Source organism: Danio rerio, chromosome 2, assembly GCF_049306965.1.
Source record: "Danio rerio strain Tuebingen ecotype United States chromosome 2, GRCz12tu, whole genome shotgun sequence".
In the NCBI taxonomy this organism is placed as follows: Eukaryota; Metazoa; Chordata; class Actinopteri; order Cypriniformes; family Danionidae; genus Danio; species Danio rerio.
In genome coordinates, this window is record NC_133177.1 from 2,150,001 (window position 1) to 2,174,945 (window position 24,945).

Genomic DNA, 24,945 nt, shown 5'->3' on the forward strand with positions numbered 1-24,945 from the left:
TTGATAAACTAAAAAAGGCTAAATATTATTTATTTATACTACCAATAACATTATTAATAAATATTAAAAATATAATTACTGTTTATTCAAAGTTTTATTATTGCTGTAGTTTTTTAAAATGGAAAATAAAAGCTTAGTTGTATTTACCCAACCTTGGGTTACAGATATGGATCAACCAGACAGTCAGGATAAAAAATGTCATTTAAATTGAATAGCTAAAATGTCGTTAATTGAATGTAAATAGTGTGAATAAATATATGTGACGCATCTGCTATCGTGTGGTTTTAGACATGAGGGTGAGATGTACAAGGCTCTGCTGACCGATTACGAGGCACGGCAGAGATCTCTGATGCTGGAGAACTCGGAACTGAAGAAAGTGTTGCAGCACATGAAGAAGGACATGATCGCTATTCTCAGTCCGAAGAAACCCTGCGTTAAAGCAGAGCTCGCAGACGACAGCCTAGAGCAGGTCTGAGTCTTATTTATATGTATGTATATAATATATACATATATACTTATATATGTAACCTGAGTTTTCTGGCCCTCCGTTAAAGAATGCATTATGTATTTACCCAAAAGTTTCCATTTACTCAAAACAGAGAATTTTTAAATGTAAAAAAGTGTATCTGCATCCTCATTCAATTAAATGCATTTTAGATTTGATATTAATATTTAATTTTGGTCTTCAAAATCTTGTCTATATATTAAAAACATTGGCTTGTTATGTAACTATCAAAAGACTTGAAGTAAGCCGCTCTGTTCATGTGGTTTCACTGTTTATGCGTTGTTTGTTTTAATGGTGTGGACATTCAGTTCAGGTACAGGTAAGTGTTTGGAAGTTGAATGAAGGACGGATAGATGTGGAATGGTGAAGTGTCCGTTTATAATCAGGCTGGCTCTGAGTGTGAGGATGAGGCTGGCGAATCCAGCAGAGAGACTCTGGAGCAGTCGTGTGAACAGGCCCGCGAGAAGCTCACCAACAGCATCCGCCTGCAGTGGAGGAAACTCAAGAGCCACATGGAGAGACTCGACAGCCAGGGTACAGCATGATCACGGTGTCTGTGGGGTCTTAACAAAATCAAAACTAACCATATTGAGTTTGTTAGCTCACATTGCTCCAATTACAATTCATCTGTGCATGAAGAAAAAAAAAAAGTTTGCCCTTCTAATCTTTAATTGTAATCCGAAAATGCACTGTTTTCTGTTAAATTCTCAGATTAGGTCTGTCTGAGGTAGTGGGCGGGGCTAACATACTTAACCACGCCCCTCCAGCTGTCAGTTTTGACAACATATAGAAATGGCGAGCAGGAGGACTCTATTAGGTTGTAATAACTCTCACCCAAATCCTTTTCCAGATTGTTCTGAATGAAACGCCTACTTAAATACATCCAATCAGCTCTCAGTACAAAAAACAAGCCACGCCCACTGTTTTATTATTTAATATTTCGTTTCTCTAGGAACTGTGCCACAAATCTTTGCATCTATGGACTTCAAAATGTCTTAAATTTCAAAAACTAAATTTTAGACCTTAAAACATCCTAAATTCACTGAAATATTGTGCCGTGGGTCTTTAAAATCATTTAAAAGGTGCTGTATGTACGTTTTTGACTCTTCTAAAGCATAAAAATTCCACAATATGTTTGCAGATCTTTAAAAAAAATTCGAAGTGAACATTCTTGTTAATCTGAAAAACAATGCTGAAGTCAGATATTCTGCTTTGAACATGTGTTTGTACGCTGTCTTTGTTTCGGTCATTTTAACCTGCTCAATGCCAGTTTAGCCAATTATATTTCAGCACTCCTGGTTGCCTTTTTAGAGAATGACGTATTTCATTCATTCAGAAAGGCTATGAAAGCATGCGTCTCTGAACGAAATGCGACCTCCAGTGGACAGTAGCAGACTCTGAAATGAGACAGGTTCAGTTCCACGTTATTAAGTGAGAGGGATTTACCTGCAGACTTGGTGCAGTGCAATCTGAGCTGCATCCAATGCTTTTTAATTCGCTTACCTAACCCCACCCTTAACCTTACCCATCACAGTGACGTCACTCACTCCATTGAGTGCATTGTGTCTTAGGGTTGTGCCGATAGACGATGGTATCGTGTATCGACGATAGGCAAAGATATCGCCAAGAGCTGAAACCTATGACGATTTTAAAGACCATATTTAGCTCGTTTTGCGTTAATGCAGATCTATTACATGTTTTAAGTGCACTATTAAATAAAATGAATTCATTCATTTTCTTAGCGGCTTAGTCCCTTTATTAATCCGGGTTCGCCACAGCGGAATGAACTGCCAACTTATCCAGCACGTTTTTACACAGCAGATACCCTTCCAGCCGCAACCCATCTCTGGGAATCATCCACACACACATTCACACACACACACTCATACACTACGGACAATTTAGCCTACCCAATTCACCTGTACCGCATGTCTTTGGACTGTGGGGGAAACCGGAGCACCCTGAGGAAACCCACGCGAAGGCAGGGAGAACATGCAAACTCCACACAGAAACGCCAACTGAGCTGAGGTTCGAACCAGCAACCTTCTTGCTGTGAGGCGACAGCACTACCTACTGCGCCACTGCCTCGCCTAAATAAAATGAATAGTATTATTATTTTTAAACATCTTCATTAATAATAAATTAACTACAAATAATATGATAGCTTCAGCTGTTCACATCAACATCAAGATATGCAGTGATAAGCAATTTGGCTGTTTGCACCACACGAAACGCCAAATACTGACCAATTGTAGCCCTGAACTATTTGAAAATCTGGAATTTGGGGGTGCAAAAAAATCTAAATACTGAAATCACCTTTTAAAGTTTTGAAAATTAAGTGCTTAGCAGTGCATTTATAATACAATTTTTTATAACTTGATCTTTACTTGATAATATAATTTTTTTTTGGCAAAGATGAAAAGTAAACTGACATATTTGAATTCAGATGTGCTGCAGTTGTCATACTGATCATACGTGCGCATGCGTCTGTGTTGCAGCATCACTGGTGGCGTCTCAGGAGCGTGAGGCAGAGGAGCTGATCTCCAGGAAGGATCAGGAGGAAGAGCTGCAGCGCATGAGACTGGAGCTGCAGCAGTGTAAAGAGTTCATTCACATGCAGCAGCAGCTCCTACAGGTCAATATCGCACACCAACACTGATCTGCAGTACAGTACCAGTATGTGGACTTCCCAGTTTGCATTTGTTTAAAATGTCCATATAAAATCAGGCGGCGTTTACTTAAATGTGAATTTAAAAGTGTGTAAAATAAATTTTGACATGGTTATGATGATGCTTTATGTGGATAGTGAAACACAAGGCATTTTTACATTAAAAATATATATGTGCAGTGAAACTTTTGATTGCTAAAAGGATATGATAAAAAAAAAAACATTGTTTATGGATATCTATAACCTAGTGTGCTACAAAACGGTGACAAAATTCGCATTTAATATAAATATTCAACTTCCGCCTAAATGGATCAATTGTTTTAATCACCTCATACTTCAGCTTCTCTTCAAATCTTCTGACCAATCAAATGCTCTCTAGCATCTGACATGCCCTGCCCTCCTCTTCTCATTGGCTGTTCACTTGATGCGCTTGTGCTCAACCACTCTCCCTGGCAGAGTTCACACCAGACGCGGAATGTGTGGATAAATTGCGCTATTCGCGTGTAAATAGCCGCGTGAACATTTGAGGTTGCTCGCTTCATTCGCGCGTCAAATTCACTTCAGAACAGACGCGGATTACGGTGATGGGCAGGGCTTCTGTCTGCCCGGTGACTGTAGCTATGTTGCTAAATGGCTAACATGGATTTTATGAAAAAAATAACAGTGTTTATGTGCTTTATGAAGAATGAAAAACAGCGTCGATATGTTTAGGGCCGTGTCTGAGTACACTACATCCTTTCAGACGTGCATCCAGTTCTGTGAGCTCATAAACTCCTCCAGAAACTGAACCTGGCTGATGGAGGCTTTCAGCGGTGCTTCTGACTGAGCCCAGCCCAGTTTGATGAACTTCTTGTCGGTGTCGGCTGGAGGATTTTCCCCGGGACACCAACAACAGGCGATACGTCACATTTACACCCCCACAAGAGCAAGCTCCTGATTGGTTAATGCGGCGCGAATGTCCGATGAAGTTCAGATTTTCGAACTCCATCGACTTGCGCGAAACAAGCGTTATGCGCGTCAAACGTGCAAAACGCTAAATTCGCGATGCTCAATTCGCACGTATCGCGCCATTCGCGCCACAAGATGTCTATTAGCGCGTTTGCATTGACTTGACATGTAAATCTCTTGCACTTGACGCTCATTCCGCGTCTGGTGTGAATGCAGCATGAGAAAAAAACGAAACACTATTGGCTTTTTTTTTTTTTTATAAAGGGAGGAGCTACTTTACGTCCCGCCCTCTTTTCATGTTTTAGTCCAGATTGCATCAAACATCGAATCAAAAAAGCACTTCGTGGCTCCTTTAACGCCCCATTCACACGGGGCGTCAGCGTCAACGCTTCCCAATCACTTTGAATGGGTGACGTCAGGCGTTGCCGAACTGCATTGTGGATCCGTCGGCGCCGTTTCCGAGGCATTGCTCACTGCAGAAGTTGGGACTAGCTCAACTTTTCAAGCGCCGACAGAAGCGTCAGCCAATCAAATCGCTGTATGCAAATACACCTGCTAGACAGTGACCTATTGCTGACTGAATTTCATTGGCTGACGCTGCTATGACAATCGCTTCAGCCCCAACTTCAGACACGCCTTCACTCAAGCGGTGATGCTGAAGCCCTATGTGAATGGGGCGTAAGTGTTTTTTGCGTATCGTATAAAATAGATGTGGATTGTTATTCATTTCTGTAAATAGAACCTCGGTCTGGTGTGTGTGTGTGTTTACAGCAGCAGATCAGCTCCCCGTGTGATGAAGAGACGGCTGCTCTGCTGAACGACTGCTACACGCTGGAGGAGAAAGAGCGACTGAAGGAGGAATGGAGACTCTTCAATGAGCAGAAGAGGAACTTTGAGCGAGAAAGGAAGAATTTCACTGAAGCTGCCATTCGTTTGGGACACGAGGTAATCAATATTTTGTGTTTGTGTTTTGCAGGCGGGGATTATGCAAATGGGTTACTTTGATCATGTATATGGACTTATCACACAGCACATAGATAGGACTTTAATCAATTTTGGTGATGCAATATATATCGCCCAACATTAAAGCCAATTTCAGCCACAACTGTTTTGACCCCGAAACTACGACTTATTGAAATGCTGTTTTCTTAAGCGAGTGTCTTGACAGAACATCTTGTCATTCCTGTTTCTTCTGTCCTTCTTCAGAGAAAAGTGTTTGAGGAGGATCGGGCGGCATGGCTGAAGACACAGTTTTTGAACATGACTCCATTTGTGGACCGTAAACGGCCGGCGCTGTCTGAACCTCACAGTGCATTATCAGTCGGTGAGTATCCCTGAGGGGCAACACGGTGGCCTCACAGCAAGAAGGACGCTTGTTCGAGTGGCCACTGAGCAGTATAGAGTCCCCTTGACTAGAGCTGCACGATTCTGGCTAAAATGAGAATCACGATTTTTTTTGCTTAAAATAAAAGATCACGATTTTCTCACGATTCTGTAGATGTAAAATAAAGGTATGGTAAAAACAAACATATGGCACAACATCGATAATAATATTATGTGTAGGTCTACTGGTTTCTATAAATAATTCTATTCTACTTATAATAATTCTGATGTTGAATTATTATGTTTGAGATATATGCTTGCAATCTGTCATATTAGACAATTTTATTCACTGGTAAAATCAGACATTTGCCATTATCAGATTATATTCAACAATATATAGGCTAGAGTAGTTATACTGACATTGTAAACATGTATTTTGATGCACAACTGTGGGTTCACTATAAAAGAAAACACATATCAAATGCTTGCCATAATCATAACTCTAAAATGTGATATGATCATTTAAATGAAGTGCACACTTTCGGTTTCGTTTTGACTGCTAAGTGCTTGTTCATACTTCGCGCGCGGCTCCTAAACGATCACTCTGTGCCACAAACTGAATATTATTTACAACTGTATTACCTGTTATTCACAGCATATGCAGGTTCTGTTCACTGAAGTAGACATGCGTGCTTCTATCATTAAGTAGAGCGCGCGCCCTCTCTGTGATAACAGCTCACGGTCAGCAGCTCACGTCACGTGTGATTTCCCGATCGCGAAAACATCATTATATGAAGACAAAAATGACATTATTAGGTGAACTATACATTATAAATACAGTGTGTGTCTCATTCAACATCATTTGGAGGTGTCAATGTCACTGAGCAACGTGTGTAAAACAATGAAAGACTCGTGCAGCCACCTTTTCTTCTCTCCTGAACTTGAAAATATGATTGACAGAATCGTAGAAATGCTGGATTAAGATCGTCTAGGGGGTCGAATCGAGATCGCGTTCTTTTAACGATTAATTGTGCAGCTCTACCCTTGACTATACTGGGGCGTTAGGACCCACAGCATGTGTGAGTTGCATAGGGCTAGCTGCCGGCTATCGATCTCCTTTTTGGCGGAAGTGGCGTTTAGCGGCTTTTGCATCTGAACTCTTCATATCGTCTTTTGTGTTCAACATAAGAATGAAACAGGCTGCGTTCACACCTGTGAATCGATTCAGTTGTTCCGAAACAGGGATTCAAATTGTTACAATGTTGCTCTTTGCTCTTGGAGCGGTTCGCTTTCACACGGCAAAGTTTCTAAACGGACCAAAAGAGCTAAAACAAGTCACGTGTGAGTAAACTCTCCTCACATTGGTCAGAGTTTCACGGTTTATTTTGCAGAGTCCCGCTCAGCTGTCAGGGCAATGGTAGTGGTTTGGTGGTGTTTGACGGGGTGCACGCGACGTGTCTGAAGAGCGAGGACAGATGCGGTGGGGAGGGGTGAGAAGAGTGCGCAACGTATTTAAGGACTGTGAGGGAGACGCATGATTTCCGGAAGATTGTCACTCATTTCAAACTTCCAGGAGACTTGGGAAGTCTGGAATGACGTCTCGCCCTACTCATAATTGTCTCTTCATTTAGCCGTATGCCTATTATATATCCATAAAACACTGTGATATAACCGGACTCGGATAATGCTTTCTCACTATAATCGATCCGCTCCAGAGATTGTTTCAATCGAGCTGAGACCACCTCATTCAAGCGATCTCAGAGCGATTGTTTTGGTGCGGATCCGAGTGCGATTGGTGGTTTTACATATGCCAAACGAACCGCGCTAACAGGTTCCGAAACAAAAGTCTAGGTGTGAAACCACCCTCAAACTGCTAAGCACCAAGTAAAGAGTTGATAAATAGTGACAGAATTTTCATAGAATTTTTTTTTTTAGGCACAGAACCAGAGGCCAAACTGCATTCGACTCCTCCGCTGTTCACTAAGTCTCTGACCAACTCAGTGTTCTGCACTCCTAAAGCTGCGCCGGTGAAGATGCCCACCACTGCCGACCTCTACCGCACACTAAACCTCATTCCAGAGAGCAGGTACTCCAATCAGTTTCTGTCCCCCCCCATCCAGGCAATCCTATACTGCCTCTACAATACTCTACAACAGGGGTGTCAAACTCAATTCCTGGAAGGCCGAAGCCCTGCACAGTTTAGTTCAAACCCTGCTCCAACACACTTACCTGTAGGTTTCAAACAAGCCTGAAGGACTCGATTAGTTTGATCATGTGTGTTTAATTAGGGTTGGAACTAAACTGTGCAGAGCTGCGGCCCTCCAGGAACTGAGTTTGACACCTGTGCTCTACAATGATATATTAAGGTCTGCACTCCAAGTTTGAGCTGTTTTCATCTATGATTATCATGATTAATATAAATATCATTACTGTACAGGTGAGGAGCGAGAATTAGTACATTAGTCATTTAGCAGACGCTTTTATCCAAAGCGACTTACAAATGAGGACAAGCAAGCATTTTACACAACTATAAGAGCAACAATGAATAAGTGCTGTAGGCAAGTTTCATGTGTGTAAAGTGTAAGAAGCAAAACATTTGTAATTAGGAAAGTGGAGACTAAATAGTTGAGTTTTTAGTCGTATTTTGAAGACAGCGAGTGACTCTGCCGTTCTGATGCAGTTAGGGAGTTCAATCCACCTACTTCAAGTTCATTCACAGAACGCAGGTTTCTGGAGGGCACATAAATCTGCAGAAGTGAGAGCAGATAAGAAGGAGCAAAGCCAGAAGTAGGCAAACATCAGAGCTTTGAATTTGATGCGAGCAGCAACTGGCAGCCAGTGCAAACGGATGAGCAGCAGAGTGACATGTGCTCTTTTAGCTTCATTAAAGACCACTCGTGCTGCTGCGTTCTGAAGCAGCTGAAGAGGTTTGATAGAGTTAGCTGGAAGCCCGGCTAGTAGAGAGTTGCAATAGTCCAGTCTGGAGAGAACAAGAGCTTGAACAAGGAGATGAGCTGCATGTTCAGATAGGAAGGGTCGGACCTTTCTGATGTTATAGAGTGTGAATCTGCAAGATCAAGCAGTTCTAGAAATGTGGTCAGAGAAGTTTAGTTGGTCATCAATCGTTACTCCAAGGCTTTTCACCATTTTGGATGCAGTAATGGTTGCCCCATCCATCTGGGTTGAAAAGTTGTGATGCAGAGTCGGGTTGGCAGAAACTTCAAGCATTTCCGTTTTCGGGAGGTTAAGCTGAAGATGATGATCTTTCATCCAGTGTGAAATGTCCGACAGGCAGTTATACTAAAGTATAAATAAATATAAATAATTCTACTAAAATGACCATATTAATGGTGGCCAAAGACTTTTATAAGTTATTTTGTGCATTAGTAGATTAATTTGGGATGTTGTGGTGATACCATCAGCTAAATGACGTGAATAATGTTTAATTGGTGATGTATGGTTAACCTTTTTAGGTAGAATTGTTTATAGTAATTGTTTATAGTATTATTATTATTATTTTCAATTATTTATTTATTTGTTTTTGCCTCCTCCTGAACATTGCTCAGTGTGACTTTGTGTGAGATTTGATGTAAGCTTTGGTTTTAAAAGTTTTAATAAAGTGTGTCAAAGTCTCTCTCTTCTCAGAGATGGGTTGGGGCTGGAAGGGCATCCTTGCTGGATCCTTGCAGGGTAAAAACTTGCTGGATAAGTTGGCGGTTCATTCCGCTGTGGCGACCCCGGATTAATAAAGGGACTAATCTGACAAGAAAATGAATGAATGAATGAAAGTCTCCCTCTCTCTCTCTCTTTTTTTTCTCTCTCTCTCTCTCTCCCTCTCTCTCTCCCTCCACTCCTAGAGGTCATGGGAAATGTCCGAGTGCTGAGATGTTGAGCAGGTCGCGTTTGCGTAATTCCTCCAGCGACTGCAGCGTGATCTCTCTGGTCAGGGATGAAAACAGCTCTGTCTGATGGTACGCCAGTGTTATTACACACACACACACACACACTACAGAAGACACACTCCGTTTGTGATAGTAGCATTACTGAGTCTTCCATTCATCCCGATACAATCAGCTGCTCTTTTCCTCTGTCTCTCATTTGCTGTCGTCCCTTTGCGGATTTAGAGCCGAATCAAGCAGATGGATCAAATTGATCCCGCTGACAATCATTTTAATTAATCTCTCAATAATAAATATGTAAAGTGGCCAATGTGTGTTGTGTAATAGTCATGATGAAAACTTGACCGCAAGAGTGTGTGGGCTGTGAATGCTGCATTAATCCATTAAGCACTTTTTTTTTTAAAGACGCAACATTGATTGTAGCTTTTAAATATTAATGATGTTTAATGATTTGCCATTTATATGGTTGGGTTAGGTTTCACACTTAGGCTGCTGAAAGTTTTGTACTTTTATCACTGAGGTACCACTACATGTGTTGATTGCTTATTTCTTGATGCAAGATTTGAGTATACTGTAGATTGCCATTCACGTTTTTCACTCGAATGTTTAATATTTATATTGAGAAATCAAGAATGTCTTTGGTAGAACTTAAGATGCTTTTAGGATGTTTACATATTTGAAGACTGATGTCTTTAAATCAATGCAATAAAGTTTGTAAGATTTGGAAAATAAATGATCATATGAATAAATAAAGAGCTTGTTTTGTGTTTCTAAAAATAAGCTTGAAACTGAAAATATTGCTCTTGTATTTTGTAAATTTGTGTTTCTTGATTTGCTTGCTGTGATTTGACTTTTTCTCCAAAAAACCAAGCAAATGTCCTATTTTTTTATTTGTGCAAAACCGTGCATCCAGAAAGTATTGATAGCACTTCACTTTTTTTGTTTGTTAAAGCCTTATTCCATAATGGATTAAATTCATTTATTTCCTAAACATTCTACACGCAATCCCCCATAATGACAATGTGAAAAAAGAGTTTCTGAAATTGTTGCAAATTTATTAAAAATAATAAAATTAAAAAGTGAGATGTACATCAGTATTCACAGCCTTTGCTCTAAACTGAGCTCAGGTACATTCTGTCTCCACGGATCATTCTTGAGATGTTTCAGCAGCTTCATTGGAGTTCACCTGTGGTCAATTCAGCTGATTGGACATGATTTGAAAAGGCATACACCTGTCTATATAAGCTCCCAGGGTTGACAGTGCATGTCAAAGCATAAACCAAGCATGAAGACAAAGGAATTGTCTGTAGACCTCTGAGACAGGATGGTGTCGAGGCAAAAGCTGGGGAAGGTTACAGAAACATTTCTGCTGCTCTGAAAGTTCCAATGAGCACAGCGGCCTTCATCATCCGTAAGTGGAAGATGTTTGGAACCAGCAGGACTCCTTTTAAGCTGAGTGATCGGGGGAGAAGGGACTTAGTCAGAGAGGTGTACCAATAACCCGATGGTCACTCTGTCTGAGCTCCAGCATTCATCTGTGGAGAGAGGAGAACCTTGCAGAAGGACAACCATTTGTGCCGCAATCCACCAGTCAGGCCTGTATGGTAGAGTGGCCAGACGGAAGACACTCCCCACCTGGAATTTGTCAAAAGGCATCTGAAGGACTCTCAGACCATAAAAAAACTAAACTCTCTGCCCTGATGAGACTCAAACTGAACTCTTTGGAGTGAACGCCAGGCGTTACGTTTGGAGAAAACCAGGCAGCACTCATTATCAGGCTAACAGCATCCCTACAGTGAAGCATGGTGGTGTTGGCATCATGCTGTGGGGATGTGTTTCAGCAGCAGGAACTGGAAGACTAGTCAGGATAGAGGGAAAGATGAATGCAGCAATGTACAGAAACATCCCGAATGAAGACCTGCTGCAGAGTGCTCTCGACCTCAGACTGGGGTCATCTTCCAGCTTTTGACCCAAAGCACACCACCAAAATATCAATGGAGTGGCTTCACAATGACTCGGTGAATGTCTGTGAGTGGCCCAGCCAGAGCCCAGACCTAAATCCTATTGAACATCTCTGGAGAGATCTGAAAATGGCTGTACACCGTTGCTTCCCATCTAACCTGATAGTGCTGGAGAGGCACTGCAAAGAGGAACGGGCCAAAATTCCCAAAGACAGCTGTGCCAAGCTTGTGGCATCATATTCAAGAAGACTTGAGGCTGTAATCGCTGCCAAAGGTGCATCAACATAGTGTTGAGCAAAGGCTGTGGATACTGATGTACATGTGAATATACAAATAAATGTGTACGTTTGAGCAACTTTTGACAGGAGACGGAGTCATTTTTATTAGTGAGATCTTTTTTATTTTACATGGCATCTGCAGTGTGAAGCATATGTTACAAAACATATCATAAGTGTACCTTGTTTGTTCCACAAGATTGCATCTTTCCTTAAAATCGATTAACACAGTAGCACCTTTTGAACTATGATGAAGCAGCACTGTTTGCATTGCTATGGCAACTCAGATCATTCTAGAAGCAATGAAAACTACATGGCTTATCAGCAGATCACTGAGCTCTCCTAATGGCGGACGTCTTCCTCATCTTCAAGATCGTCTTCCTCGTATTCGCCCATTTCATCAGCGGTTGCGTCTTGGTACTGCTGATACTCGGAGACCAGATCATTCATATTGCTTTCCGCCTCGGTGAACTCCATCTCGTCCATCCCCTCGCCAGTGTACCAGTGCAGGAAAGCCTTGCGTCTGAACATAGCGGTGAACTGCTCGGAAATCCTGCGGAAGAGCTCCTGGATGGCTGTGCTGTTGCCAATGAACGTTGCGGACATTTTCAAGCCACGCGGAGGGATGTCGCAGACTGCGGTCTTGACGTTATTCGGGATCCACTCTACAAAATAGCTGCTGTTCTTGTTCTGGACGCTGAGCATCTGCTCGTCCACTTCTTTCATAGACATGCGGCCACGGAAGATGGCGGCCACTGTCAGGTAGCGCCCATGGCGCGGATCACAGGCGGCCATCATGTTTTTAGCATCGAACATCTGTTGTGTTAGCTCTGGAACAGATAGCGCACGGTATTGCTGGCTGCCGCGACTTGTTAGCGGTGCAAATCCCGGCATGAAGAAGTGAAGGCGAGGGAAGGGCACCATGTTGACTGCTAGCTTGCGGAGATCTGCGTTTAGTTGACCTGGGAAGCGCAGACATGTGGTCACTCCACTCATAGTCGCGGAAACCAGATGGTTCAGATCACCGTAAGTTGGCGTGGTGAGTTTAAGTGTGCGAAAGCAAATATCGTAGAGCGCTTCGTTATCAATGCTGAAGGTCTCGTCGGTGTTTTCCACTAGCTGGTGCACTGAGAGCGTAGCGTTGTAGGGCTCTACTACAGTGTCGGACACTTTTGGGGAAGGCATGACGCTGAAGGTGTTCATGATGCGGTCGGGATACTCTTCACGGATTTTGCTGATTAGCAGTGTTCCCATACCGGATCCAGTGCCTCCGCCGAGAGAGTGTGTGAGCTGGAAGCCCTGCAGACAGTCGCAGTTTTCGGACTCTTTCCTTACTACATCCAGGACTGAGTCCACTAGCTCTGCGCCCTCTGTGTAGTGGCCTTTAGCCCAGTTGTTTCCAGCTCCGCTCTGACCTAAAAAAAAGGCAATGTGTCCCAGTTTAAAGACAGCTTGGTTTAAAACATACAGCACTAGCTGCGTTTCCATCCACCTGTTTTTATGCGCATTTTGGAATATCACATTAAAATGCCAAGATGTGCATACATTGAAAGCATATAAAAAATCAGTATGAACTTCTTATCTTAAAAAATCTGCTTCAGCTATGATGGAAACACAAATTCCAGCATGCGGATCACACAAGTCTTGTGATTTTTGCCTCAACAGATCATGTGATAGCCAAAATAGTGGGAAGTATCAGGTGTGTTTGAGTGGATGATGTGGTCCCAACATGTTTAAATGTTATATGCGGGCGGAGATTATACTAAAATAATACGACTTTGATATGACGCGTCTGCCTGTTCTAAGATGCAATTGAGTTATTATATACAAAAAAGGCCTTCTCCTAATGCAGGAACTTCCATTTTTCTTTTGATATTTGGCATCAGTTTATCATGGAGTGACTATTTTTGTTTTCTTGGACTCATTGGATGGAAACACTGCTGTGTTCACAAATGTTTTATGCATTATTCCAGTTTTGCGCATAAACTTAATTAGCATCTTATGATGGAAACATTCCTACTGACTGATGGGATAGAATGATATGATATGGATGATGACCGGTTTCAAGTTTCAAACCAGTTTCAATATTTTTTTTGCCCCTCCCTAAATACACAATAACCCCTCCCTAAATGACTGATAGCCCCTCCCTAAATGTCTGATAGCCTCTGCCCAAATGACATGACTGAAAATCCCTCCCTAAATGACTGATAGCCCTTGACTAAAGGATACTCCCCCACCCACACACACACTTAATGATCAATTGCCCCTCCCCAAATGACCGATAGACGAATCACCCATAGCCCCTCCCTAAATGACCGATTGCCGCAACCCCCCTACCCCCAGTAGCCTCTCCACAAATGACTTGACTAAAACCCTAAATGACTGATAGCCCCTGCCTAAAGGACTAATACCCCCTCTCTAATTGACTAGTAGCCTCCCCAATGACTGATAGCCCCTCTCTAAATGTTTGATACTCTCGCCCTAAATGACTGATAGCCCTTCCCTAAATGACCGATAGACCCTCCCTAAAGGACTGATAGCCCCCTCCCTAAATTACCATGACTGATAGCCCCTCCCTAAATGACAAAGAGCCCCACCCTCAATGACTAATAGTCCCTCCCCAAATGGCAGAGAGCCCCACCCTCAATGACAGATAGCCCCACCCTAAATGACCAATAGCCCCTCCCCAAATGACAGAGAGCCCCACCCTCAATGACTAATAGCCCCTCCACAAATGACAGATAGCCTCACCCTAAATGACTAATAGCCCCTCCCCAAATGACAGAGAGCCCCACCCTCAATGACTAATAGCCCCTCCACAAATGACAGATAGCCCCACCCTAAATGACCAATAGCCCCTCCCCAAATGACAAAGAGCCCCACCCTCAATGACTAATAGCCCCTCCACAAATGACAGATAGCCCCACCCTAAATGACTAATAGCCCCTCCCCAAATGACAGAGAGCCCCACCCTCAATGACTAATAGCCCCTCCACAAATGACAGATAGCCCCACCCTAAATGACCAATAGCCCCTCCCCAAATGACAAAGAGCCCCACCCTCAATGACTAATAGCCCCTCCACAAATGACAGATAGCCCCACCCTAAATGACTAATAGCCCCTCCCCAAATGACAGAGAGCCCCACCCTCAATGACTAATAGCCCCTCCACAAATGACAGATAGCCCCACCCTAAATGACCAATAGCCCCTCCCCAAATGACAAAGAGCCCCACCCTCAATGACTAATAGCCCCTCCACAAATGACAGATAGCCCCACCCTAAATGACCAATAGCCCCTCCCCAAATGACAAAGAGCCCCACCCTAAATGACTAATAGCCTCTCCCCAAAATGTCTAATACCCCTGCCCTAAATGACTGATACCCCTGTCCTGAATGAGGGACCAATGTCCATGAGTAAAGGGTGAGTAAATAAACTTCTTTTTAATTCCTTGACACCTTCAATCTGTTGTTGTGTGTCGGATTCATGAACATACCAAACACAAAATTATCAGGTCTGAAGATTTGTCCGAACGGGCCGGAGCGAACCGAGTCCATGGTGCCAGGCTCCAGGTCCACCAGGATGGCACGAGGGACGAATTTATTTCCTGTCAACGACAAAACACTTGTTATAAACATCCAGGAAAAACAGGAGATGTACCACTTTAAATCCATGACTGCACAGTAAATGCTGAGTAAGTGCCGCGTCATCCATCTTCCCATCCAGAGAGAACAACAGCAGCTACACACGACCTGCTCTCTCCGGAACAATGAAGACATACGGCCTGCCTGTATATCGATGATCTGTTCTATTAAAGGGGTAGTTCACTAAAAAATTAGTGTCATCATTTGCTTGCTTGTTTAAAACCTCTGCTGCTGAACACAAAAGAAGATACTTAGAAAAATGCTTGTAGCTGCACTCATTGACTTCCATAGTAATCATAATAGTTTTAATAACTCATTTCTAATCACTGATTTATTTTCTCTTTGCCATGATGACAGCACATAATATTAGACTAGATATTCTCCAAGACACTAGTATACAGGTTGAAGTGACATGTAAAGGCTTCACTAGGGTAATTAGGGTAAAGTTAGTGTAATTAGGCAAGTCATTGTACAACAGTTGTTTGTTCTGGAAACAATCCAAAATTAATATTGCTAATAAATTTGACCTTAAAGTGGCTTTAAAACAATTAAGAACTGCTTTTATTCAAGCCGAAATAAAACAAATAAGACTTTCTCCAGAAGAAAAAATATTATAGGAAACACTGTGAAGAATTCCTGAATCTGTTCAACACCAGTTGGGAAAAGAAAAGTAAAATTGACAGAATTTCGACGTCATTGTATGTCAAATGTACCAGCTACCAGCATTCTTCAAACTATCTTCTTCTGTGTTTATCAGATTTAATGATTAAAACCATTTGAGAGAGCATAAATGATGCCATAATATACATTTTGGGATGAACTATCCCTTTAAGCATCACTTTTCTTTTTAGTGAAGTCTATTAAAGTCACTGCAAAATGATACTAAAATTAAATGCATTCAATTACAATGTGTACAACCTGTTTGAGGAGACTCCAGCACAATATTAGGACACTTCAAAATGCCATATGACCTGCTCTTTATTGTTTGTTTGGCATTCAGTTTGAAATCAGAGTCTTGTTCAATTTTGGGTGAACTTTTCCTATTATTATACCGCTTTTTACAGGCTGCAAAATAAGTCTCTGACGTCCCTAGAAGTTTCAGCTCAAAATACCTCACAGATATGAGCCCCTTTCACACATACAGACATTTCCGGAAAATTACCGGCAATTTTCCAGATAGGTCTGTATGTGTGAACTGGCCTTTTTTGAAAAAAACGGCAAATTTGTTCTGGCTAAATTCTGGTCTTTGTAATAAACTCCTTTAGAGTTAAAATCAACTCGATCTGAGTGTACATGGGTGACCATCAAATTTACTCCCCTTCAGAGTTAAAATCACTCTGCTTTTGGAGTTAAACTTTAACACTTTCTGGAGTTAAAATTGTAATCCTGCTGAGAGTAATTTTACATCTGGGTATAACAGGAACTGCTTACCAATGTTAAAATTTTACACTCCTTAGAGTTAAAATGTACTTCAAGCAATATATATATATATATATATATATATATATATATATATATATATATATATATATATATATATATATATATATATATAAATATATATAAATATGAAAATAATTAACTGATGCAATACTTTTTACTTACTGCTTTTAATTATGCAATCCACACATTAGATTTAGAAATTCCATCAATGGACACTCTTTGAAATTAATTGTCACGATAGCATTAAATCTAACAGCAAGTCACAGTACAAAACAAAACACCTACAGCAAAACGCATTTCTGTCACAAAATATACAACATTTTGAAAAAGCTTTTAGAATTGTATAACGATGCTCAAACAACGGAGAACATTACTCCAGTTCTTTTGTGCTGCTCGGCAGAGTTGTGTAAAGCCAAACTTTCTAAAAATTTTACTCCAGTAAGAAGTTCCTGAACGCCAGCAAATGAACTCCAAAATACAACACAGCAGGAAGTATCCCATAACGCAAAATTGAGTTCAAAAACAAACTCCAAAAATGTCACTCTTTCACACTTTTTTTGCCTAACTCTTAAATTTTCAACTCCAGAAATTTGCTGTGTATCTTCCGAATTTGTAACATCAGCGGTAATTTGCCGGAATGCTGCGCTGTGTGAACGCAGAAGGAAGATTGCTGGAAAAAGGAGAGGGGTCTGGATGCAGACCTGGTGCAGTGCAATTTGAGCTGCATCCAATGCTTTTTAATGGGCTCACCTAACCCCACCCATCACAGTGACATCATTAGCTCCATTTGAGTGCATTGTGTCTGACATTGCATCGCTGAGTGATGCAGTCTCAGCTTGCATCATAAAGGCTGCATCCAGATACTACTGGGAAAAAGAGCGAGTGCACGTCTAGAACGTGCGGTTTTTGAAAATAAAAGCCTTTGAATATTTTTCCAGACACATTTAGCTGCTGGATGTTAGTCAGATCAGGTGTATATGTTCCTTCCTAATGCCAACCGTGTCAATAATTATCGATGAGATGCTTATGATAAGCCGTTGTTTGTTTACCTTCCAAGTTCTGACGCGTGCACACACAAACCAAGTACATCTCGACACGCGAAAGTGTTTCTCTCTATATGTTTACATTGAAGTTGTTTGCAATACTGATCCATGCACAGAGTTTGTAATGTTGTCAAATGTTTACAGATACAAGCACATATCTGGTTAATGATGCCAGAATTTACCGGTATTTTGGAATGGATGTGTGAACGGTCTTTTCCAGGAAAAATCCGTAACGTCTTCGCCTGTGTGAACGGCGATTTTTTTAATTTTACTGTTTAAGTTGTTCTGGAAATTGTCTGTATATTTACCGGTTGCACTGTGTGAAAGGCGCTAACGTTTTATACATCTTCGAAACCGCATCTCTTATGGGCTTTGAATCTAATTGTGGCGTTTTGGCGACTGCTGCTTTAAATGTAAATGAGATCGCTCTTTTCAAAAAAAGGGCGGAGCTACAAATGCATGTGTGTCAGCATAGTGGCAGATTAAAAAACAAGAGTAAAGAGATAATCACTAGTGGGCGGGGCTTTCCCCTCACTGATGACATCATACGAAGGGAGAATGTCAATCAAAGTGTTTCTGCAGACTGTTCTCATCGAGTCTGATTATAAACAATTGAATTGTTAAATTTTTATCATTAAAAGCTGCTTATATTCACAGACTGTCACCACACAATTGTGTATAAACCCCTTATAAAGTGATTCCTCCCTAATAGGTCACATTTAATATAACACACTTGAATTAGAAGCACAGAAATGGAAGTAAATACTGTGATCTGTTACACACTAGACAAAGTGGCTAGTAATTACATCTGGTGACCAATCTGCAAAATGGAGGTCAGATATTGACGTTTTCTCAGAGGAGCAGGGCTGGAGACATGACAGTCTGCACCACACAGCGTATTAATACTTAATGAACACAGACAGATTGGACTCCAGCTACCATGAAACAAATAATAAGACTAAATGTTAATTTCTTACCAGATGCTTCATTGTAATACACATTGATCCTCTCCAGCTGCAGTTCACTGTCTCCTTGATAACTGCCGGTGGGGTCGATCCCGTGCTCGTCACTGATCACCTCCCAAAACTGAAACGGAGGAGAGGTTTAATGCTAACAAATGCTTTATTGATGCTATTTTAGCTGATTAGACATCCCAGAATCAACACTGTCAAATCTTAAAGGGATAGTTCACCCCAAAAGTGAAAATTCTGTCATTCTTTACTCATTTCAAAAAGCTTCTTTCTTCCATTAAACACAAAAGAAGATACTTTGAAAAATGCTGAAAACCGGTAACCATTGACTTCCATGGTACTTGTTTTTTCTGTGGAGGTTAACTGTTCAGCTTTCTTTCAAAATAATAGAAATAAACTCTAGAATGAAATTCATTAAGTCTTGGAATCACTTAAGCGTAAATCTATGTTTGTTTTTTTTAAATCTCAGCATGAACTATCTATTTAAAATAAATTTTAATTTTAAGAGTTGAGTATATAGATACAGGAGGTGTGAAGTCCCAGATGTATTTAAGATGTATTTAAAGATGCACTTTAAAAAGTGTTTGGTCTGGAAAACATCTTACAAACGTCTTTAAAATATATTTTTAATGATCATTTGAAACTTTAAACATCTTAAAGACGTATTATAAACATCTATTTGACATTAGTCAGGAGGTATTAGAACTGTTAATATCTTAAGCACATAAAAACATCTATTTAACATCAGTTGGGAGATAATAACTTTAAACATCCTAAAGACATTAAAACACGTCTATTTGACATCAGTCAGGAGATATTAAAACTTTAAATATCCTAAAGACAAATAATGAACATCTATCTGACATAAGACAGTATATATTAAAACTGTTAATATATTAAACACGTATTATAAACATCTGTTTACCATCAGTCAGAAGATATTAACTTTAGACATTTTAAAGACGTATTATAAACATCTATTTAACATCGGTCAGAAGATACTAACTTCAAACATCCTAAAGACGTACTATAAACATCTTTTTGACAAAAGTCTGGAGATATTAAAACTTTAAACATTTTAAAGATGTACTTTAAATATCTATTTAACGTCAGTCAGGAGATATTAAAACTTTAAACATCTAAAAGCCATTAAAAAACGTCTATTTGACATCAGTCAGGACATATTAAAACTTTAAACATCTAAAAGACATATAAACATCTATATAACATCAGTTAGGAGATAATAAAACTTTAAACATCTTAAAGGCATATTATAAACATCTATAAACCGTCAGTGAGGAGATATTAAAACTTCAAACATCTAAAAGACATATTATAAACATCTATATAACATCAGTTAGGAAATATTAAAACTTTAGACATCTAAAAGATGTATTATAGATATATATTTAACGTCAGGGAGGAGATCTTAAAACTTTAAACATCTAAAAGACATTAAAAAAACGTCTATTTGACATCAGCCAGGAGATATTAAAACTTTAAACATCTGAAAGACAAATTGTAAACATCTATATAACATCAGTGAGGAGATAATAAAACTTTAAACATCTTAAAGGCATATTATAAACATCTATATAACATCAGTTAGGAGATATTAAAACTTTAAACATCTAAAAGACATATTATAAACATCTATATAACATCAGTTAGGAGATATTAAAACTTTAAACATCTAAAAGACATATTATAAACATCTATATAACATCAGTTAGGAGATAATAAAACTTTAAACATCTAAAAGACATATTATAAACATCTATATAACATCAGTTAGGAAATATTAAAACTTTAGACATCTAAAAGATGTATTATAGATATATATTTAACGTCAGGGAGGAGATCTTAAAACTTTAAACATCTAAAAGACATTAAAAAAACGTCTATTTGACATCAGCCAGGAGATATTAAAACTTTAAACATCTGAAAGACAAATTGTAAACATCTATATAACATCAGTGAGGAGATATTAAAACTTTAAACATCTTAAAGGCATATTATAAACATCTATTTACCACCAGCCAGGGGATATCACATATATTTATTGATTATCAAATATTTTGCAAACACAATATAAAAATTCCGCTTTCAGATGTATAACATTTTATACATCTGAGAAAACCTTTTAGGAAAAGCCAAAAGGCCCAAAATCTAAAAATTAGCATGCATGAATAAGCATTTTTTTATACTTGCTTGCAGTGTTACACTTAACTATGCAAATTTGAGTAGTTTCTTCTAAGACATTTGCATATTTGTCAACAAGATCTTCATTTATTTACAAATTATTAAACTCATCCATCATTTTTGTCTTCTGAATGAGGCACTGCAGACCTTCACCACACCCAATCTCTCTCTCTCTCTCTCTCTCACACACACACACACACAAAACACACTCACCTTCATGCTTGCCCTGCATCTTACAGCAAAGTCACTACACTCTTACTTTAATTATTCTACATTAGAAGTGGATTTTGCTGTTTTCTCGCTTACTAAACACTATAACAAATGTGTAAAATCTCACCTTGGCACCAATCTGGTTGCCGCACTGTCCGGCCTGGATGTGCACGATCTCCCTCATGTTGTCTGTCTGTCGGCGGTGTGTGTGTGTGAGTGAAAGAGTGTGTGTGTGGATGTGCGGTGTGTTTCTGCGGTGGATGCGGATCTGCTGCTTCGTCAGAAAACCTCCGTCAGCCAATCAGGATGCGCCGCGGTGATGCAGTGGAGAGAGAGAGAGAGAGAGTGTGTGTGTGTGTGTGTGTGTGCTGCAGCATCTCCGTCACTAATGCTGATTCAACGAGAGAGCGGCTGTAAAGCGCGCGCCGCCGTCACATTATATTGAGTTATTAGATTCATAAACGTGTTGTAATCCTGGTTTTTGATGTTTGGTTTTTGCGCAGGATGCGAATGTGCGTAACTTTTACTCCCAAATGTTTCCTGCAGAGGGCGGCGAGACTTTAAAACTGAATCTCCAGACACTCAGAGCCAGAAATAAAGAGAAATATGAAGGATTATGTGTTGCGAACATGAATATTAGTCGGTGATAGTAACTACATTTTATCTGCTTAAAGCAAAATACACAGGTAGTGTGAAGAGAATAGACTAATATTTATTCACCATACTCAGTTTATTAATTAACATTAAAAACGTAAAAAGAAAAAAAAAAAGTATTGTTTATTAAATTGTTTAAATATTCAAATGAGACGTTTAATCTGTAAAAAAAAAAAAAAAAACTAATTTGCATGCTTTTCTAGCACAAAATAGAAACCAGGTTCAAAAGTAAGTTATAAACAAATTAATATGAAATAATATATAAATTAATATATATATTTATATGTGTGTATATATATATATATATATATATATATATATATATATATATATATATATATATATGTGTGTGTGTGTGTGTGTATATATATACAGTATGTGTGTGTATATATATATTTGGAACACGCAAATAAATAAATAAATATATATATATATATATATATATATATATATATATATATATATATATATATATATATATATATATATATATATATATATATATATATATATATTTATTTGCGTGTTCCAAATATATTTAATAAAAAATGTCTTATTGTAAAATAAAAACTGAATGTAGATCAACAGATCCAAACATTTTAGAATATTTTACAGTAAATTTTTGCAGGTCAGCAAGACATTTTTTTGTAATCATTTAAATGTAATAATCTTTAGTATGATCACTGATTATTTTACATTTCATTAAGTACAGCTCAGAATAGGTGTTTTGTTTCATAAATAAATGTAACATGAAACAATCACAAACTTGTTTAGACACTTTAATTGCTCACTTTCTGTGTATAGATCACTTTTGAGAATGTCATCAGACATCATGATATAATGAATAAACAGAGAGAGAAACTCAAGATAATGTCCTCACCAGACTATGATGCATTTGAGAAAACATCCACAAAATAAAAAGCAGATCATTTAAGAACAGAGACGTTTGAAATACTCCAGGGCAATAATACTTTTCTTTTTATTGAAGATATTGCAAATAAACTAAACATTACAGCTGGAATGATTAAGAATATCCCACAATCGCTGGAAAAATCCTCTTTTTTTGTGCAAGTGGTCACATTTTCCCATATTTCATATTGAAATACTCTTCCAGTATTCAGCCTGGTTCATAGTGTTGCTGAAGCACACACATACACACACTTCATCTCAGATTTTAGGGGACATTTTTTTTTTCTTTAGACATTACAAAATTAGTAGTTTCATATTACAAACAAAAGAATTCTGAAATGTTTGAAGCATGGATGGCGGACAGTAAATCTGTTATTGCTTTCATCCACAAATGAAAGGATGACGGCTGCACTCATTCCTCTAATTCATCTTTTGTTCTCGTCACTTTAAAGTCGTTCATCCAAAGTTTCATTATAGAGGTTCACATGCTTTTTTGTTTTCTTTTTGTCGTCATCATGAACAATAAATTGCCACACTATACATTCACACAGACTTGGTAATGAAATACCAATGGCCGCACACTCATCGATAGAGAAAAAGCTAAAATTGTTTCTATTTTTGAAGTGAAACAGTCAGTACCACTGTACATCAGTACCACAATTCATAAATTACAAAAGTTTTCACATTCACAAGAAGTCCTGTTGCATTGAATGGTGCAACCCACACTCATTACGGATATGTACCCAGGTCTACATTTCTGGGGGCAGTGAAATACGAAACCAAAGGTACATCCGCTCGCAGTTTTTGTTTTAGTAAATCCACCAGAGGCTGCTGTCGCTTTTTGATGATCTCAAATATTTCTTTTAGCCTCCTCTTCTCACGTAAATCCACCAGAGGGCGCAATATACACTTCAGCCAACCAGGCCAGCTTGCTGTTGACTGACTGACCCATCCACCCCATTCCCTAAACCCAACCCATAGTGTTTTCAAAACCAGTCTAGAAAAAGAAAAGGTGCTGCATGATTTCACATTTCCAGTCTGTTGTTTGTTTATTTACCAGCTAGCTCTCTTCAACTCTCACATGGTCGCCCACTGAAGCTAAGCAGGGCTGCGCCTGGTCAGTACCTGAATGGGAGACCACATGGGAAAGCTAGGGTGGTGTTAGTGAGGCCAGCAGGGGGCGCTCAACCTGTGGTCTGTGTGGGTCCTAACACCCCAGTGTATTGATAGAGGCTCTATACTGCTCAGTGAGCGGCGTCTTTCAGATGAGACATTAAAGGTCCTGACTTTCTGTGATTGTTAAAAATCCAAGGATGTCCTTCTAAAAAGAGTAGGGGTTTAACCCCGGCATCCTGGCCAAATTTACTGGCCTCTGTCCATCATGGCCTCATAAACATCCCCATATCAGAATTGGCTTCCTCGCTCTGTCTCTTCTCCACCAATCAGCTGGTGTTTGGTGTATACACCTCAGCCGACCAGACCAACTTGCTGTCGACTAACCGTTTGACCCCCCCACCCCCTTCCCTGAACCCAACCGATAGTGTTTTCAAACGCAATCTAGAAAAAGAAACGCCACCGTCCACCACATTTCCAGTCTGTTGTTTATTTATTTACCAGCTAGCTCTCTGCAACTCTCACATGGTCGCCCGCTGAAGCTAAGCAGGGCTGCGGCTGGTCAGTACCTGAATGGGAGACCATATGGGAAAGCTAGGTTGCTGTCGGAAGTGGTTTAAGTGAGGCCAGTAGGGGGCGCTCAACCTGTGGTCTGTGTGGGTCCTAACGCCCCAGTATATTGATGAAGACTCTATACTGCTCAGTGAGCGCCATCTTTCAGATGAGACGTTAAAGGTCCCGACTCTCTGTGGTTGTTAAAAATCCCAGGATGTCCTTCTAAAAAGTAAAGAGGTTTAACCCCGGCATCCTGGCCAAATTTACTGGCCTCTGTCCATCATGGCCTCATAACCATCCCCATATCATAATTGGCTTCATCACTCTGTCTCCTCTCCACCAATCAGCTGGTGTTTGGTGTATACACCTCAGCCAATCCAGACCAGCTTGCTGTCGACTAACCGTTTGACCCCCCCACCCCCTTCCCTGAACCCAACCGATAGTGTTTTCAAACGCAATCTAGAAAAAGAAACGTCACCGTCCACCACATTTCCAGTCTGTTGTTTATTTATTTACCAGCTAGCTTTCTGCAAGTGTCACATGGTCGCCCGCTGAAGCTAAGCAGGGCTGCGGCTGGTCAGTACCTGAATGGGAGACCATATGGGAAAGCTAGGTTGCTGTC

At 39.9% G+C, this 24,945-nt stretch overlaps 3 protein-coding genes across 7 annotated transcripts in view; 1 reads left to right on the forward strand and 2 right to left on the reverse strand.

Annotated features, from left to right (window-relative positions):
* ssx2ipa (synovial sarcoma, X breakpoint 2 interacting protein a) overlaps positions 1 to 10,096 on the forward strand; it is a 24,294-nt gene extending 14,198 nt beyond the window's left edge. For 2 of the 4 annotated variants that reach the window (XM_009296556.5, XM_073913957.1), the window contains exons 8-14: positions 289 to 469; positions 892 to 1,039; positions 3,004 to 3,140; positions 4,896 to 5,066; positions 5,328 to 5,445; positions 7,380 to 7,530; positions 9,302 to 10,096. In XM_009296556.5, coding sequence (XP_009294831.2) covers positions 289 to 469; positions 892 to 1,039; positions 3,004 to 3,140; positions 4,896 to 5,066; positions 5,328 to 5,445; positions 7,380 to 7,530; positions 9,302 to 9,413 — 1,018 coding nt within the window. In that variant the 3' untranslated portion in view covers positions 9,414 to 10,096. 4 annotated transcript variants of the gene reach the window in all.
* Positions 10,097 to 11,681: 1,585 nt separating this feature from the next.
* Positions 11,682 to 21,287, reverse strand: tubb2 (tubulin, beta 2A class IIa). Its single transcript, NM_001024422.1, is given in 4 exon segments — positions 11,682 to 12,994; positions 15,076 to 15,186; positions 18,687 to 18,795; positions 21,220 to 21,287. Coding segments are annotated over 4 exon segments (1,350 nt in total). The 5' UTR covers positions 21,277 to 21,287; the 3' UTR covers positions 11,682 to 11,921.
* A 1,416-nt stretch (positions 21,288 to 22,703) lies between these two features.
* Positions 22,704 to 24,945, reverse strand: part of slc22a23 (solute carrier family 22 member 23) — a 74,871-nt gene continuing 72,629 nt past the window's right edge. The window contains exons 11-12 of one of the 2 annotated variants that reach the window (XR_012387528.1): positions 24,582 to 24,744; positions 22,704 to 23,763 (exon numbers count right to left, since the gene is read on the reverse strand). The gene's annotated coding sequence lies outside the window, so the exon portion shown is untranslated. Of the gene's footprint in view, positions 23,764 to 24,012; positions 24,745 to 24,945 lie in introns of both variants that reach the window. The other variant, XR_012387527.1, reaches the window with a different exon arrangement.